The sequence below is a fragment of the Dermochelys coriacea genome, chromosome 6 (assembly GCF_009764565.3).
Source record: "Dermochelys coriacea isolate rDerCor1 chromosome 6, rDerCor1.pri.v4, whole genome shotgun sequence".
NCBI classification, from domain to species: domain Eukaryota; kingdom Metazoa; phylum Chordata; order Testudines; family Dermochelyidae; genus Dermochelys; species Dermochelys coriacea.
Genome location: NC_050073.1, coordinates 39,145,675 through 39,161,616, shown reverse-complemented (window position 1 = coordinate 39,161,616; position 15,942 = coordinate 39,145,675). Strand labels below are relative to the sequence as shown.

Genomic DNA, 15,942 nt, shown 5'->3' with positions numbered 1-15,942 from the left:
TAGTACTTAAAAAATAACATTAGAAGGCACTAAACCATTTAAAATTAAGGCCCTACCAAATTTCTTGTTAACCTGATTGCTCCGCAAACACAGAATGAAGATTACAAGATAGTGATGAGGTCCTATAAATGTTTATGAGCTCCACCTCATCCTACCTGCTGGGAGAGAGCGTGGGGAGCAGTAGGAAGGTTGGGATGGAGGAGTGTGGGATGGTTGGGTATGTGGAACACTGGCCTTGTGGATGAAAGTATAGAAGTATGGGGTAGTGGAAAGGAAGAAGTGTTCATTAGGGTCAATCAGGAAAGGGGTGGGATCATTTTGGATGAAAGAATGAGGAGGCATTCAGGATGGGGGTGGTTCAGAAAGGCTGCAGATAGAAATAAAGAAATCCAGTTAGCACTTTTCCTGTGGAGAATGGAAAGACTGGGAGCATAAAATAGCACCTAACCGCACAGAAGACAAGTTACCTGCCATTCAGTTATTGAAGTTTACTATTGGTAAAAAGCTTGAACTATTAACAGCCCAGGAAAGCCAGAGGTAGGGACCATGGTTCCAGTCCAGAAACACATTCCTTACAGAATGCTTTGATAAACTCACTTCAACGGGTTCTAAATAAATTGGTATGTCTAGTTGAATGACTTGTGTGTAGATGTGTGAAACTATTAACATTTTGTTGTTCTGTACTTTCTTCTAGTTCAGTTCTAAATATAAATTTAAGGTTAGTGTAATCATAACATTACCCTGATAATATGTGCGGTGGCCATATTTTTCTCAACATACTTCTTTGTGGGTTTCTTTCAGGGTGATTTTAAGAATTCCATGCAAAATGTAAGCAAAATACATTAAAATTAATAAAATCTATATTGCTCAATAAAAATATGAAGACCTCATTGATGGAATAATTAATCACCTAGGAACCTTTCCAAAATTGGTAGAAATGGCCTTATGTGTATTTTTGAACTTCTGAGGTAGTGAGAGCAAAGAGCACTAAGTTTGCATTTTATAGCTAAAACCAACATACTTAATGCAGACATGAAGCAGTATCAGCATAGAGTTCCCCGGCACATGTAGTATATTACACAATGAGAATTTGAAAGATACAAGTGAAACATTTTATTCAAATAAACTGTTATTCATGATCCTAGCTGTATTGGAATCCAAAGTTCTCAAATTAAAATTTGCTTTCAAGACCACTGTTTTCATATGTAAGATGATAATTATTAGGGATTCTCTACATAGGGACAAGTAAATTAAAATAAACTGAATTAAGACCACTTTAATTTTGAATGAGGGTGTTCACACAGGGCTTTAATGCTATTTAACTAATCCACTTCAAATTCATACCTTGAGTTAATTTGGATGAACTTTCCTAGATGTCCCCATATAGACAAGTCCTTAAAGTGAACCATTTAGTTCCACTCAGGTATTGATATAGTGTCATTACCATAGCATCCAAGATGATTACAATGACACCAAACCTCAACACTATTTTCATTCTGAATTATGCAGATCATATTTTCTATTTTCTTTATCATGCTTTGGCATGCTAAAGCTAGAAAAGCATGGTATTGTGGCATCTGAGTGCATTTTTGCAAATCAGACAAAAGTCAAGATTTTAGGAGAGTCCATTTGTATTGTTAGGTTTACTTCTGGTACTTGACTTCTCATGACAGACACTATATAAAGAAAATTAAAAATAGAAGACAACAGATTTCATTTTAAGTTTCCAAGCTGTCATAAATTATAATTTCTTTTACATGATTAAAAAGATGACAATTTTATTAAATGAAACACTGTTGGATCCACCTTTTCCAAAAAATAAGTGAAATTTTTCAAAACAAATGATTTTGTCCATACTTCATATGTAGTCACATCTATCATCATGGACTAATGGGAAATCTCAGTGCCACACAAATCAATAGCAGAACCCTCACTCATGTCAATAGGCCATCCCAATAGGTCAGGGTCACCCCCTTGTTTAATTTTAAGTTTGCAGAGACCTAGCATAATGGGGTCATCATGATCACGATTGGGGTCCCTAGGCCCTAGTGAAATTTAAATATTAAATAATTATTAGCACACAAAGCTAACCTGATTAAAGACATATGACAAAATGTCCAGCACAAACTAGAGTTATTAAAACACTACCAGTAAAACCAGTATTAGTTCCAATGGTCTTTAGGTTAGAAGAGGCAGCCACAGAAGAAGCTCATTTTCTCTAAATTTTAAATTCACAGAAAATTATTACTCTTTGTTTACAGTTAAAAAAAACTTTATTCAGAACAATTAACATAATTCACCTATTTACAATAAAATTATAGTTTTGAAAACTATAAAACATCAAAATACAGAGCTGTTTTTATGTTATTCAAGCAATTAGGTTAAACAACAGATTAAAAATTGTCAAATTAAAAGTCTGAGCTCAAAATATTATGGCTACCATTTAAAAAAAAAATTTCCAGTAAACTCTTTTCCTGTCTCCTGGTACCCTGTTGGTGCTATCACCCTACATCACCACATTAATATTTTAGAACAAATTGACATTCCAATGCCTAAAACATGAATGTATTAATATAAGGGGCTGTTTCATTTATTTGTAAATGAAAAATGAAAGTTTAATAGTAGAAAATTTCAGTGAAAAGCATAAATGCAATAAACTCAATGTTCTAATTATTTAAACATTTGGTGCATCATAATAAAGACTGAGAATTTGTAAGTGATGTTAAAAAGGGATTTCTTAAAAAAGCTGACATCACTGGTTCCTGAAGAGTTTGAGTACTGCAAGGCAATAATTTATTATTATGCTTGCAAGGGTTATGGAAACAGCATCATGAAATAAGTAGACATCACAATCGTCATCCCCCATCCCCAAGCCCAATGACTCATTTCTATTCTCTTGCTAAAACACAGCAGTAAAAGTCTGTATATGTTAATGGGCATCCATTAAAAAGTTTTGTAAAATTTAAATTGTAAAGATATTTCAATGAAATCCTCCTCGGAAAGGTAAGTGGTCATTCTAGAATTGTGCATTACAGTGGCAGACATGGGCCGATAAGTCTCAGACGAGAAATACTGCAGCAGGGAAAAATCAAACCTTTACTTGAATGCTTCCAGTCCTGCCTGAAATGATGAGCATCACATCTAAATCTTACTTTTTCTTAGAAAGACGAATTAAAAAATTTGTTGATGTCCTTGATTTCAGACCCAATGTTACATTTCCTTCAGAAAGACTTCTAACAAGGTTTCTCTGCATATTTGGTTCTTGTTTCCGGCTTCTTGTTCCAATTCCTAATGAAGAAATAAATGTCATGTTAAAAAACAACAACCCTCTTTCAAAAAGTATGAGCATTGTTTCTTTATTTTGTTTCATGTTGGGGGCAACCTTGTGAGATAGTGTGTGGATTCTACAGGTTTTTCTACATTTATCAGCGTCTAGCTTTCATTATTTAAAAAAAAAAAAAAAAAAGGCCAGCTCTCCTAGGTGAGAAGATAATTTGCTCTGCTAAGTTTGTAGTGGAAGATACATAAACATGACCAGTAAAGGAGATATAGGACTCCACTTAACTTTGTGCCTTATTGAAAGGAACTATATAATGTATACATAATTCGTAGATATGTATTTGACACTTTATTCTCTAGGATGCCTAATACCCTATTCAAATTTGTACATAGACAAATTTCCCTAACTCAATGTACTGTTAGCTATTGAGCACCACCTCATTCTTTCCCTGGAAGCATGCCTTTTTGGAAATAAAACTGCTACTATCATAAGAGCAGAACTCTTTCTTCTTGCCCCCAGTGACATGGTATTTAAGCACATGACATATCTGAAGTATGTGTTACCAAATGCCTGAAAAGCAGGCAAACTAACTTGTGTTTATCCCTTTTCTTTAAAAAAAAAAAAAATCTTTTCAGTATGTCTAATATTTTGCAGTATTAAACTAGGTACTCAAATACATGATTCCTTAACAATACAGTTACAGAAATTGATGTTGGTATCCCTTATTTCCCAACACTTGGTAGAAATAAGTAACATGGAGATAGCACTGTACACAGAAGTACAGAAGCCTGTCTGTCTACTATAAACTTTCAAAAAAACTACACTATTCTATTGCAACTATACTATTGCTAGATTTTGTCTGTGGGAAAGGGTATGTGACCAGAGCATGCCTTTAAGCTAAAGTCAGCAGATTGAACGTAGAGTAGCCTTGAACCTACTCTAAATTGTAGAAGAGGATTACACCATCATTGGGAATGACTAAGAATGGTAGAGGAGGGAAGGCATAGGTAGCTTTAAAGTCATTTTAGCATCCTACCCATTCCTGAGCTGTGCTGAATTCAGTTCTGACATAGTCCACAATCTAGCTCAGAGTTTTCCACATAATCTCTTCCCATACATAAAGTTACAGAAAGCATTCATCTTTTGTTTTAGATTTTGTATGCACTGTTAAAGAAAGGGACAATACATCTAAAATCCTGATGAAGAGGATAGTAACACTGGTGTGAGGTTGCTTTCCACAAATAAAAATGAAACTGAAGTCCTGACAAAAATGTACAGCACTATGCAAGATATTATAGAATACATCGTACGGGATTATGGTTAAGAGCTGTCCAGAGAGTAAAAATTCCGTTTGACAACTTTTGAAATTTGTGGAAGGAAAACCAAATCCTTTGAACATTTTTTTTGAAACACAGTTATGTCAAAATGTCTAAACGGCAAAGAGTCCTGTGGCACAGTCAAAATGTCTGTGTTTGGATGAAAAAAGTATTCGGAAGTGACCAGAGTGTCTACCCTGGACTTCAGAAACGTTTTGTAGAAAACTTCATGAAAATAAATATATTTTGGCTTTGACAAAGCAACACATTTTAATAAAGAACATTTAGTCAAAAATGTTCTGATCAGCTTTATTTATGGTTGCTCTATGTGGAATTTTTCATAGAAAAGGTGGGCTTCACAAGTTTTTGGAAACATGAGAGTAAGGATATTTAGTAAAAATTCATTTGGAGATGAAGACCAAGAGTAAACAGGAGCCTAAAAGATGTAAAATCAAGAGTGAGCTGAGGTGACAAAGGGACCTCAGTTAAGAGAGAAATCTGTGTGAAACACTGGCTGGGGAGAATGAGATTAGGGAAGATAATTTACTTTTACAATTATTAAGATGTCACAGTTTGACTTTTAAAACGTTCTTTCAGCAGCTGTTCTTTCAAGGCAAAAAGGTTCAAAGGATATTTGCCAAGTGGGAAGGAGGACAGTTAGAATACATGAACCTGGACAGTTCTTTCTAATACAAAATAGACTTAGTTTTGGATGTTTTAGTTTGGGGCAAATTTGCATCAGATTACTTGGGTTTAATCCTTATGTAACACACCCTTCAATGTGAGGAAACTAACAATAATATAAAATACATTAGCATCTACAATGGGCACTCTGAGCACACAGAGACGAAATGTTAATTTAGAACTAAGAAAGCCACACTTTTTTGGAAAATTGTGGGACAAATGCTCTTCATACATTTTTAATCAGTAATAGACTTTGTTATAAGAGAGTTTTCTACATCTCAGACAGAAGTTTCCTGTAAGTCACTATTATAACCACATTTTACGAATGTTTTGGGAACACCACCTACAGCAGTGATTCTCAAAGCCGGTCTGCCACTTGTTCAGGGAAAGCCCCTGGCGCACCGGACCGGTTTGTTTACTTGCCGCGTCCGCAGGTTCGGAGGATCGTGGCTCCCACTGGACGCTGTTTGCTGCTCCAGGCCAATGGGGGCTGCGGGAAGGGTGGCCAGCACGTCCCTTGGCCTGCAACATTTCCCGCAGCCCCCATTGGCCTGGACCAGCGAACTGCGGCCAGCGGGAGCCGCGATCGGCCGAATCTGCGGACGCAGCAGGTAAACAAACCGGTCCAGTGCGCCAGGGGCTTTCCCTGAACAAGCGGCGAACAAGCAGCTTTGAGAACCACTGACCTACAGTATTGTAAACAATTGCTAGTGGCTAAAGAATCCTTAAATATTGCTTGCAAATTTCATCTTCTCAACTTCACTGCTGTATTTTCCCAAACGGTATAAAAAATTTATCTCATAAATCTCTAGTTAGAAAAGTAATCAGTGCTGTGTTAAAAGATGAAGCAAGCATTCAAGAAAGGTTTGGCAAAGTGATTAAGAGATTATTTTATTTCTCAATAAAAGCAGATCTGGAAATTCCATAGCAAGCACTTAAAGCTGATGCCTGTCAATGGGCCAGATCAAACTTGCTACCAGTGAAGAGTATGCTTTTAGAGTGATTAAAATCATTCAAGTATCTATAAAGATTATGTTTTTATCATTTACATTTGTTATAAACTTGGAATACTGGGATCACATCTAATCAAGACCCAATAATTAACTAGACCTATTCCAAGTTGGGTGTTTGTTGTTTTTTGGTGTTTATTTTTTAAATGAATACCATACCATATTCAGCAAACAGCTTAGCTGACTGATCACAGCAGCAAACCATGAAAATGAGAAATTGTAAATGTCAGAATTTAATCTTGGACCTCCTACACAACCAGCCATGGCCACAAATTCCAGTTTAATATCGCAAGTTATAGTTTTGACACTTACCTGCTTTTCTGGGCACTCGTAAAGGTTTATGACTTAACAAGATATCCTGTCGAATACGCTTTGCAGACACAGGATTTTGCAGGCTACTTAACCCACTGTTTGGCACAGAACTTGAAAAAAAGGCAAATAAAAATTTTACTTTTAGTGAAGCGATGTTAAGCCCACTCATTGTACCTTGCTGCTCCAGGCCAATGGGGGCTGCGGGAAGGGTGGCCAGCACATCCCTTGGCCTGCACCACTTCCCGCAGCCCCCATTGGCCTGGACCAGCGAACTGCGGCCAGCGGGATTTGTATTTCAGGAAATGCAGTCTGAAAACATATTAAACAGTATCACCTAGTATTAGTGGGTCTTGCTGAAAAAATGTAACAGAATAAACTCAATTTTCTTTCTGGTGGCTGTCTTCAGATTTCATTTCAAACAATTTATTTTAAAGCTTTGTAGTACAATCTTGTAGGAATGTATTAATTGTGAAAATAAAAACAAATAAGTATATCATTTCATGAAACAATGTAGTGCAAAATTCCATTGATATTTGGGAAGCATTGGATGCAAATTGGATTGTCATAATTAAGGACACAAGCGTACTAAACAGAAACCAGATGTCACATGAATAAAAAGGTCTTGAAATGGTCAAGCTGTACATATTGCTTCAGGCAATTTTTTCATTACTACAATAATTCTCCCTCTGCCTCCATATAGTGGAGGTGGATGGATGGAGGGAGACTATCATTTCACAGCTAAGCTTTAAAGAAGGTGGTTGAAGCTGACAGTTTACTAAAAGAAAAAAAAAGTAGTATTTTATAGTATTTCAACTAATGGAATTAAAGCATGACAATGAACTACAATGAACATGAAGTTGTCAGTGACATAACACTCTTACCACTATTGTCCCACTCACCCTCCATGACCTGATTCTGTAAGACAACTTTGAAATCCAGATACAGTAATTTTTAAAATATAAACCACAGCTACATTTCTACATGTTTTCTTGTTTCTCTAACAGTATTTTATAGCACCATCCTTCATACTTTATAGAACTCTGGTTTAAGGCTGTTTTGTTAAAAAGCTTGTGTTCTACTCAAATACACAGCAAACAGGAAAACTGATTAAGGCTAGGACCTGCTTCCTGCTGGGGCCCCTTTATCACTGAAGCCTGGCTCCAGAGAAGAGGATCCACACTCAGTGGGGGCATGTGAGGAGCCTTTAGCAAGGGACCCTTCCCCTTTCCTCCCCATGTTACTAATGACTGGCTTCCAGTCACTGGCCTGGAACTAGGGTTACTGGTTACTATGTTTAGTGAGTGTGTGTGTGTGTGTGTGGTGGGGAGAGAGGGATGGTTGAGATTTAGACTTTGTATTTCAATGCTGGATTGCTAGAGATATATTTGGTGTAGAGAGGGCATGGGGTGGGGGAAGGAGGAAAACATAAGGAATGCTATCTCTCTTCCTTCTCCATAAACAAGAATATGGTTCCCTTCTCTCTCCCCCACCCAGTGTTAGATAAGAGAGGGTGAAATGTGTCATCTGGTTTTAGGAATGTGTGTGTTGCTTGTGGTCAGACAGCATGATTTTAGGGAGGAAGAGAAGAGAGTATTACTGAGAGAACAAGTCCTGAGGTTTCCTTTAAAAGTTATCCTGGTTCAGATAGCAGGAAAAAGTGTGTGGGAGAAGTGGGGGTGGGGATAGTGAAGCAGCTGTTTTGGGCGGGCGATAATGCTGTATGACTTTAGTGGTTTAAATGGAAGATAGTGGAATGCTTCAATTTAGAATAGTTTTTACTGTTATATAATATTTGCATCTAATCAGGCAAAAGAAAGTTTCAGAAACAAAAATGGTAATTATGTTCATTTCTAGGATTAACCTCTTAACCTTAGGAATTAGTGAGTGATTTTGTAGCAAACTTAACTGAGGCATTTCATGTACTCTCTGAGAAATTTAGTTATTTTTCCTTAGAATGCTGTGCACTGCTTTGACAAAATGGATTGTTTAGTTCAACTCATAATTATTTGAGAATATGTGAAAATACAAAAGATACCTCTCCCAGCCCAGAAAGCAACAACAGAACACTTCCTTTTAAATTTAAATTGATGTCAACCAAAGCATGAGCATGGAGCTTCTTCACTTCTTGGAATGAGTGAGTGTACTGAACTTCCAGGAAGAACAGACCTGTTTTAAAGAGGTACGATAACCGTGATGCAGCCTCTGCTGCATTTCTGCAGCTTGTGCCTTTGCTAAATTAGGAATAACTGAAGATTGGGTTTTTTTAAAATGATATACACTCATAAAATTAGGGTTGCATTTCTCACTCAAATGTGCTAATAATATTAAAAAAACCCAAACAACTACTTGAAACTTGATATCAGGATTCATGACTTCTCCAGAAGCATTTTATGGATAGAGTCTTCATTCATACATTAAAAAATAACTTATGCTAGAATGCATTACTGACTGTATCAACCAATGCCAATCTATAACAGCAACTTATTTAAAGGGATGCTATTTTTTTGTTTTTAATTAAAAACAATTTTTTCTGCTAAAGGACCCTTGAATAGCATCTGCTGAAATTAAAAAAAAAAAACAAAAAACCTCTTAAAAACTGGTGTGGTGTGAGAGAGATTTTTCTACTACCCTGATGTTCAGAAGCGATTTTTCACAGGCCACAGAGTAACTCCACCAAACATGAGGCCACCCTTTATCCTTCATGCCCTTCCCTTACGTAGAAGCCTGCTTGCTGCCCTTCCAGTTTCAGCTTTGCTGCTGCTATTACTAGTAAACATCTTCTTTCAGGATCTAAGTAATGCAGTCCATGAAAGTGAAGTTATAAAAGGTTGAGACAGAAATTGTAATTGACTAACAAAACAGTGAAATTGATAGCACACACAAAGTGATGTCAAATGCATGAAAAACATTTCTTCTCTCTTTCAGTTTTGGTAATCTTCAGTGTTTTCTGTAACTGTAAGCACATTTTCAGATAGAAATTTGATTTTCAAATTGATGATGCAATTTCCCCTTCTAAATCAGAAGTCGTTTTTCCCAAACACAGTGTAAGACAGTTATGGAAAATGCAGTGTTAGTCTGTACTGATTCTACTGAAACTAAAAAATAGTTCATATAAAAAAAACAAAAACCCTTAAGAACCTTATTAACCTTAGAAGGTTAATATTTAAATCTGAATTGTCAAAGCCATTGTGGGTCAGAATAATTTCTCATATTTCTGGACACCAGTGACTTGATAAAAACTTCTTCACATGTGGGAATTGTGATGAAAATGAATTGTGATGAAAATGAAAGCAGCGGGTAAAAGCTCATTTGAATGGCAGTGGAACAGACACTGTTTTTAAAATTACCTTAACAACTTCCTTTTTCTCTCAGCAGCCGAAGTCATTGCCATATAAGATGGCTGCTCATGTATTGGACCAGGATTTTTATTCAGCAGTGATGGGAGACCAAGTCTGAAATTAAAAGAAGATACTAATTTAAATTATGAAGACCCTATCCTGTGTGAAAACAATTATTTTTCACTTTTAGCCAAGTAAGCGTTTTTCAACTGAAAAACACAGTACTGGTAATAAAATGAACTTATTCCAATAAAAAGCAGAAATAGTTATAATGTCTTTTTTGAAAGGTAAGGACATACTTTATAACTTTTCTTTTGAAAGCCAAAATATGGTACTATAATATTAGTAGTTAACATTTATATGGCAGTTTTCCTCAGGGGACTACAAAGTGCTTTTGAAGGAGGATTAGCATTTTCCCATTTTACAGATAGGAACATTTCTTAACTTCTCTGAATCTCAGTTTTTCTAATACCACACAGAAGCAGTACTGGGAATAGTATCCAGTTTTCCTGACTCCCAGTAAGCGCCCTCTACCTCATCTCTAGTGTATTAGGTAGCAAAATACATCCAAAATGACCAGAAAATTTAACAACTTAATTTGCAGTTTGTTTTTAAAGGTTTCATTAAAACAGGATAGGAGTTTTAAAAATGCTAAGTGTTGGCTTGACTCTCCTCCCACTGAAGTCAATGGAAATTTTATTATTGACCTCAATGACCAATGCTAAGAACTTTTGAAAAAAAAAATCACAGCATTAGTTATTTAAGTTTACTAGAAGAATAAAAAATAGTAAAACTAAAACAGATTAACTGCATAAAAAGAAGCAATATAAAACAAAGCATGTAGGAAAAGAGGAACAGGAAAAGAATGAGGAATTCTCCTCATGCACGGATGCACATAACTACCTTTGTAAAACACTGCTGTTGCTGCACAGGTGTGACTCCTTTTCAGACAGGTCATCAGAAGGGTCATTTGTGTTACTTGTACCTTCATACAGAGTCACTGTTGAGTTCATGTCTGTCTGTTCACACTGTGGTATCACGTTATATGTGAAGTCCATGTCACACTCTTCTTTCAAAGGGAAATGAATGTCTACATTACAATTGTTAACTTCGGGAAGACTTGCCACTTGTAATGGTTGCTTTACCACAGTCTGTGTACAAAAGATTGGCATAGATTTTCTGCAGACTTCTGGTGTGTACACAATAGGACGAACCTCCTTGCTGAGGGAATCCTCCAGGCAACTAAGGTTAGACCGTTCAGAAGCTTTAGGACTTTGCGCTGTTGCTGGAGAGTTCATGAGCTTCCGCCTTGTTCTTTTTTGTGGAGGGACTGCACATTCGCTTACATGTTGCATATTTTTCTTGACTTCCTCTGAAGGCACTCCTGAAGGAGTACCTGATCAATACAGTGAAGACTAGTTAGCAGTTTATTGAAACTCTGTTCATTAGAGCACTGCTTTCCCCTCACCCACAATTCAAACTACTGTAGCTGGGGTTTCATTTATTTTCCCTTCTTTCCTCCCTCCACTGCCAAACAAAGTAAACTTCTATGCAAGAAAAAGCTATTAGAAATAATTTCTGTTAAACGAACACATCTGTATTTAAAGGAAAGAATACAATTACTACTATTATGGAAATTACCTGTATTGCAGAATTTGGGCTCTGTTGTGCAAGGTGCTGCACTCACGCATGTACAGAGATCTCTGTCCTAAAGAGCTTACAATCTAATTTGAAACAACACACTCCAGATGAGTGTGACAAAAAAATAGAAAGATGACAGTGACTAGGGAATGGTGCATAAATATAACGTAAGTAAGCTCCGATGATTACACAGGTTAGCTATTGTACAACTTAGTTGTTCCTGAAGGTTTTAAGTCATAAGTTATTATTTTTCCTTTAAAAAAGAGCACTTGGCCCCAGCTGCCCCCACAATGTAGCCATTGTTAATTTGGCTGACTTCTAGTTAGTACTGCACACTGTGGGGCAGCTATGGTCATGAGGTGGAAGTAGAGATGATTGTCATAAGTGGAGGGAGTAGAGGAGGAGGTGAGAACAGGGAAGAAACCTTGGAGCTTATAAGAAAAGAGAAGAAAAGTAGGAAGGTTACATTGGATCTTGTCACTCTTCTAAAAACAACCCCATTTCCAATTAAAGTGAAACAATTAAAAAAAATTAAATGTTTTCTGAAAATCTTTAAAATGTCAAAGGAAGCAGGAAAGTAGATATACATGATCACACCCAATAGAGAATACTCTATTTACCCCCTCAGTAAGTGGAATGACTAAAGTATTATAGCTTGATTTAAAACAAACAAACAAACAAACACACACACAAACAACTGAGGGGAGAAAGGAGGGAAGATCCTGTTTTTGCTGAAGTTTTTAGCAAAGGAGAATCAATGTAAGATATATATCATTGTTTAAATAGCTGGGTTAGTGGTGACCCTGGTCAATGGGTAGTTTATAATACAAGTGAAACAATTCTCATGTTACAAATTGAAGCTAGCAGAGGCCAGTCATAAAAATGAAATGTTCCTATATTTTACTTTCATTTTAACTTTTAAACTGATGAAGTAAACTCTGATATGCTTACAATTACACTTACTAGGGGCTGGCTTCATTTCAGTTTGCAGTCTCAGAATCATACTTTACCTCTACTCTGCTTGCTTAATTCTTATGATCAGGTAAGTAACCAGTAGATTGCTCAGGAAATAATCTGAAATGTTAAACTGCAGTACTCACTGAGGACGACGGATGAAAAAACTTTTGACTGAGAAAAAATTCAATGCAATTTTAGAAGTGAATTTTGAGCTTATCAACCTGAAATGTTCCTTAACTTTAGTCTTCTCCCACAGAGATTACCCTAGAGCTTTTAACAGCTTGAAAAACATGTGAAGGATGGAAAGTTGATTTAAAAAAATATAGGTAATATAACACCACTCATTTTTGCAACAAAATTACAGTATATACAAACAAGACCAGACAGCACATAGTTTATAATTTGCTAATTTTAGTTTGTAACTAAAGCTTAACTATCACCTTTTCTGTGCAGTAAAGGGGAGGGTGGTAATGAAATGTTAATAGAGAAACAATAATAGAATCATAGAATATTAGGGTTGGAAGAGACGTCAGGAGGTCATCTAGTCCAATCCCCTGCTCAAAGCAGGACTAACACCAACTAAATCATCCCAGCAGGGCTTTGTCAAGCTGGGCCTTAAAAACCTCTAAGGATGGAGATTCCAACATCACCCTAGGTAACCCATTCCAGTGCTTCACCATCCTCCTAGTTTTTTTTTTCCCAACCAAATGCATCCGATGAAGTGAGCTGTAGCTCACGAAAGCTTATGCTCTAATAAATTTGTTAGTCTCCAAGGTGCCACAAGTACTCCTTTTCTTTTTGCGAATACAGACTAACACGGCTGCTACTCTGAAACCTGTCATCCTCCTAGTGAAATAGTGTTTCCTAATATCCAACCTAGACCTCCCCCACTGCAACTTGAGACTACTGCTTCTTGTTCTGTCATCTGCCACCATTAAGAACAGCCTACCTCCATCCTCTTTGGAACCCTCCTTCAGGTAGTTGAAGGCTGCTATCAAATCTCCCCTCACTCTTTCTTCTGCAGACTAAATAAGCTCAGTTCCCTCAGCCTCTCCTTGTAAGTCATGTGCCCCAGTCCCCTAATAAGTTTCGTTGCCCTCTGCTGGACTCTCTCTAATTTGTCCACATCATTTCTGTAGTGGGGGGGGGCCCAAAACTGGACACAATACTCCAGATGTGGCCTCATTAGTGCCGAATAGAGGGGAATAATTACTTCCCTTGATCTGCTGGCGATGCTCCTACTAATGGAACCCAATATGCCATTAACCTTCTTGGCAACAAGGGTACATACCTGTAGAAACCCTTCTTGTTACCCTTCACATCCCTTGCTAGCTGCAACTCCAGTTGTACTTTGGCCTTCCTGCTACAACCCAATATGCCATTGGCCTTCTTGGCAACAAGGGTACACTGCTGACTCATATCCAGCTTCTTGTCCACTGTAATCCCCAGGTCCTTTTCTGCAGAACTGCTGCTTAGCCAGTTGGTCCCCAGCCTGTAGCGGTGCATGGGATTCTTTCTTCCTAAGTGCAGGACTCTGCACTTATCCTTGCTGAACCTCATCAGATTTCTTTTGGCCCAATCCTCCAATTTGTCTAGGTCACACTGGACCTATCCCTACCCTCCAGTGTATCTACCGCTCCCCTCCAGTTTAGTGTCATCTGCAAACTTGCTGAGGGTGCAATTCATCCCATCATCCAGATCATTAATAAAGATGTTGAACAAAACCGGCCCCAGGATCGACCCCTGGGGCACTCCGCTTGATACCGGCTGCCAACTAGACATCGAGCAGTTGATCACTACCCGTTGAGCCCCACAATCTAGTCAGCTTTCTACCCACCTTATAGTCCATTCAGCCAATCCATACTTCTTTAACTTGTTGGCAAAAATACTGTGGAAGACCGTATGAAAAGCTTTGCTAAAGTCAAGATATATCACATCCACCCCTTTCCCCATATCCAGAGCCAGTTATCTCATCATAGAAGGAAATCAGGTTGGTCAGGCATGACTTGCCCTTGGTGACTCTATGTTGACTGTTTCTGATCACCTTCCTCTCCTCCAAGTGCTTCAAAATGTATTCCTTGAGGACCTGCTCTATGATTTTGCTGAAGACTGAAGTGAAGCTGACTGGTCTGAAGTTCCCCGGTTTCTCTTTCTTCCCTTTTTAAAATATGGGCACTATATTTCCCTTTTTCCAATCGTCTGAGACCTCCCCCAACTGCCACGAATTTTCAAAGATAATGGCCAATGGCTCTGCAATCACATCAGCCAACTCCCTCTACACCCTTGGATGCACTAGATCTGGACCCATGGACTTGTGCATGTCCAGCTTTTCTAAATAGTCCGTAACCTGTTCTTTCACCACTGAGGGCTGCTCACCTCCTCCCCATACTGTGTTGCCCAGTGTAGCAGTCTGGGAGCTGACCTTGTCTGTGAAGACCGAGGCAAAAAAAGCATTGAGTACTTCAAATTTTTTCACATTATCTGTCACTATGTTGCCTCCCCCATTAGTAAGGAGTCCCACACTTTCCCTGACCTTCTTCTTGTTGCTAACATACCTGTAGAAACCCTTCTTGTTACCCTTCATATCCCTTGCTTGCTGAAACTTTAATTGTGCCTTGGCCTTCCTGATTACACCCCTGTATGCTCTAGCAATATTTTTATACTCCTCCCTAGTCATCTGTCCAAATTTCCACTTCTTGTAAGTGTCCTTTTTGAGTTTAAGCTCAGCGAAGATTTCACTGTTAAGCCAAGCTGGTCGCCTGCCATATTTGCTATTCTTTCTGCATATCAGGATGGTTTGTTCCTGCACCCTCAATAAGGCTTCTTTAAAATACAGCCAGCTCTGCTGGACTCATTGCCCCCTCATATTAGCCTCACAGAGGATGCTGCCCATCAGTTCCCTAAGGGAGTCTAAGTCTGCTTTTCTGAAGTCCAGGGTCCGTATTTTGCTACTCTCCTTCCTTCTTTTTGTCAGGATCCTGAACTCAACCATCTTATGGTCACTGCTGCCTAGGTTGCCACCCACTTCTACTTCCCTTACCAATTCTTCCCTGTTTGTAAGCAGCAAGTCAAGAGGAGCACGACCCCTAGTTGGTTCCTCCAGTACTTGTACCAGGAAGTTGTCCCTAACACTCTCGAAAAACTTCCTGGATTGTCTGTGCATTGCTGTATTGCTCTCCCAGCAGATGTCAGGGTGATTGAAGTCCCCCATTAGAACCAGGGCCTGTGATCTGGAAACTTCAGTCAGTTACCCGAAGAAAGCCTCGTCTACCTCATCCTTCTGATCCGGTGCTCTATAGCACACGCCCACCACAATATCACCCTTGAGGCTCTCGCCTCTAAAAACTTAACCCAAAGACTCTCAACAGGCTTTTTTCTCATTATGCTGTTTCATTTCACAGCTG

At 38.1% G+C, this 15,942-nt stretch overlaps 1 protein-coding gene across 2 annotated transcripts in view; it reads right to left on the bottom strand.

Moving 5' to 3' along the window:
• Window positions 1-2,254: 2,254 nt before the first annotated feature.
• Window positions 2,255-15,942, bottom strand: part of KIF18A (kinesin family member 18A) — a 110,462-nt gene continuing 96,774 nt past the window's right edge. For both annotated transcript variants that reach the window (XM_043515898.1, XM_038405875.2), the window contains exons 14-17: window positions 10,844-11,336; window positions 9,950-10,054; window positions 6,603-6,712; window positions 2,255-3,288 (exon numbers count right to left, since the gene is read on the bottom strand). In XM_043515898.1, coding sequence (XP_043371833.1) covers window positions 3,149-3,288; window positions 6,603-6,712; window positions 9,950-10,054; window positions 10,844-11,336 — 848 coding nt within the window. In that variant the 3' untranslated portion in view covers window positions 2,255-3,148. The remainder of the gene's footprint in view (window positions 3,289-6,602; window positions 6,713-9,949; window positions 10,055-10,843; window positions 11,337-15,942) is intronic.